The sequence below is a fragment of the Carlito syrichta genome, unplaced genomic scaffold (assembly GCF_000164805.1).
Source record: "Carlito syrichta isolate Samal-C Ts95f unplaced genomic scaffold, Tarsius_syrichta-2.0.1 Scaffold308186, whole genome shotgun sequence".
NCBI lineage: Eukaryota > Metazoa > Chordata > Mammalia > Primates > Tarsiidae > Carlito > Carlito syrichta.
In genome coordinates, this window is record NW_007252282.1 from 28,130 (window position 1) to 29,230 (window position 1,101).

General features: G+C 46.8%; 1 protein-coding gene across 1 annotated transcript in view; it reads left to right on the forward strand.

The window, feature by feature from the left end:
- The window catches only part of TRIM63 (tripartite motif containing 63), a 23,639-nt gene extending 22,826 nt beyond the window's left edge, over positions 1-813 (forward strand). Inside the window, exon 9 of the mRNA XM_008065184.1 lies at positions 252-813. Coding sequence (XP_008063375.1) covers positions 252-262 — 11 coding nt within the window. The 3' untranslated portion in view covers positions 263-813. The remainder of the gene's footprint in view (positions 1-251) is intronic.
- Positions 814-1,101: the final 288 nt, after the last annotated feature.

Consider the following 1,101-nt stretch of genomic DNA (forward strand, 5'->3'; position numbering starts at 1 on the left):
GATTTATTGTAGAGACGAGGTCTCGCCAAGTTGCCCCAGGTGGGTCTCAAACCCGCGGGCTCAGGCAATCCACTCACCTCGGCCTCCCAAAGTGCTGGGATTACAGACTGAGCCACTGAGCCCAGCCTAAAAATATGTTTTAAAGGAATTGGAGTTTGATGGTTTTATTTGTCACTGTAGCTTGGTACAGTGTCTTGGGTCCTCCTGAGTCCCTGTCTCATCACGTGCCTCTGTCTTTTTATTTATTTCAGGTCACCAGTAAGGAGCTGAATGAGCGATAGACCCTCTAGAGGCAGAGAGAATGGGGAGGGCAGGGATGGGCCCAGCTGCTTTGGTGCTGGTCCCGGGGTGGGAGGGGCAATGAGGAGGTGTGTCTTCTCTCTGCTCTGGGAGCAGACTGTAGAGTAGGACCCTCACTGCTGCGTCCAGCAGCCCCTGAACCAGAATTGGAAACGTGCTTGAAGCTACCACACAGGACACTTTTGTATGCTGGTGCAAAACAGAATATTTTGTACGTTTTTAAAATGTGATTTTTGTATATACTTGTATATGTATGCCAACTTGGTGCTTTTTGTAAAGGAACTTTTGTATGATAATGCCTGGTCATTGTATGACAGGCGATTGTCAGAAAGAGGGGAAGGAAGCCAGGTTGATACAGCTGCCCACTTCCCTTCCTTGGCGGGAGGACTGGGTAGTTCTCACAGGGATGATGTACTGTATTTCAGCGCCTATCCCTGATGTATGGGGTGGTAACTGAGTTTGTGTTATATGTTGTTTTAATAAATGTACACTGCTTTCTTCCTATTATTCAAAGGAGGCTTTTTTCATTCAGCCTTTTTTTTTCTGGAGAAGGGAGTTAGTTCCCATGAGCAGAAGACCTGGTGGGAGGTAGAACACAATGGCAAGGCAAGGCTTGAAGTCCCACCAAAGGGAGTTCTTGCTATGTGGGTTTCATGGAAAACGCCCTGAGCTGATCCTCAGATAACAGGTTCCTTGTGTTGTTGCTCTGGTTCTGCAGAAAACAAAGCCTGAGGCAAAGTTTAAATGCTTACATTTAAACCTCCCTAAGCCCTTAAAGGTTCACCAAAATCACTGACAAAA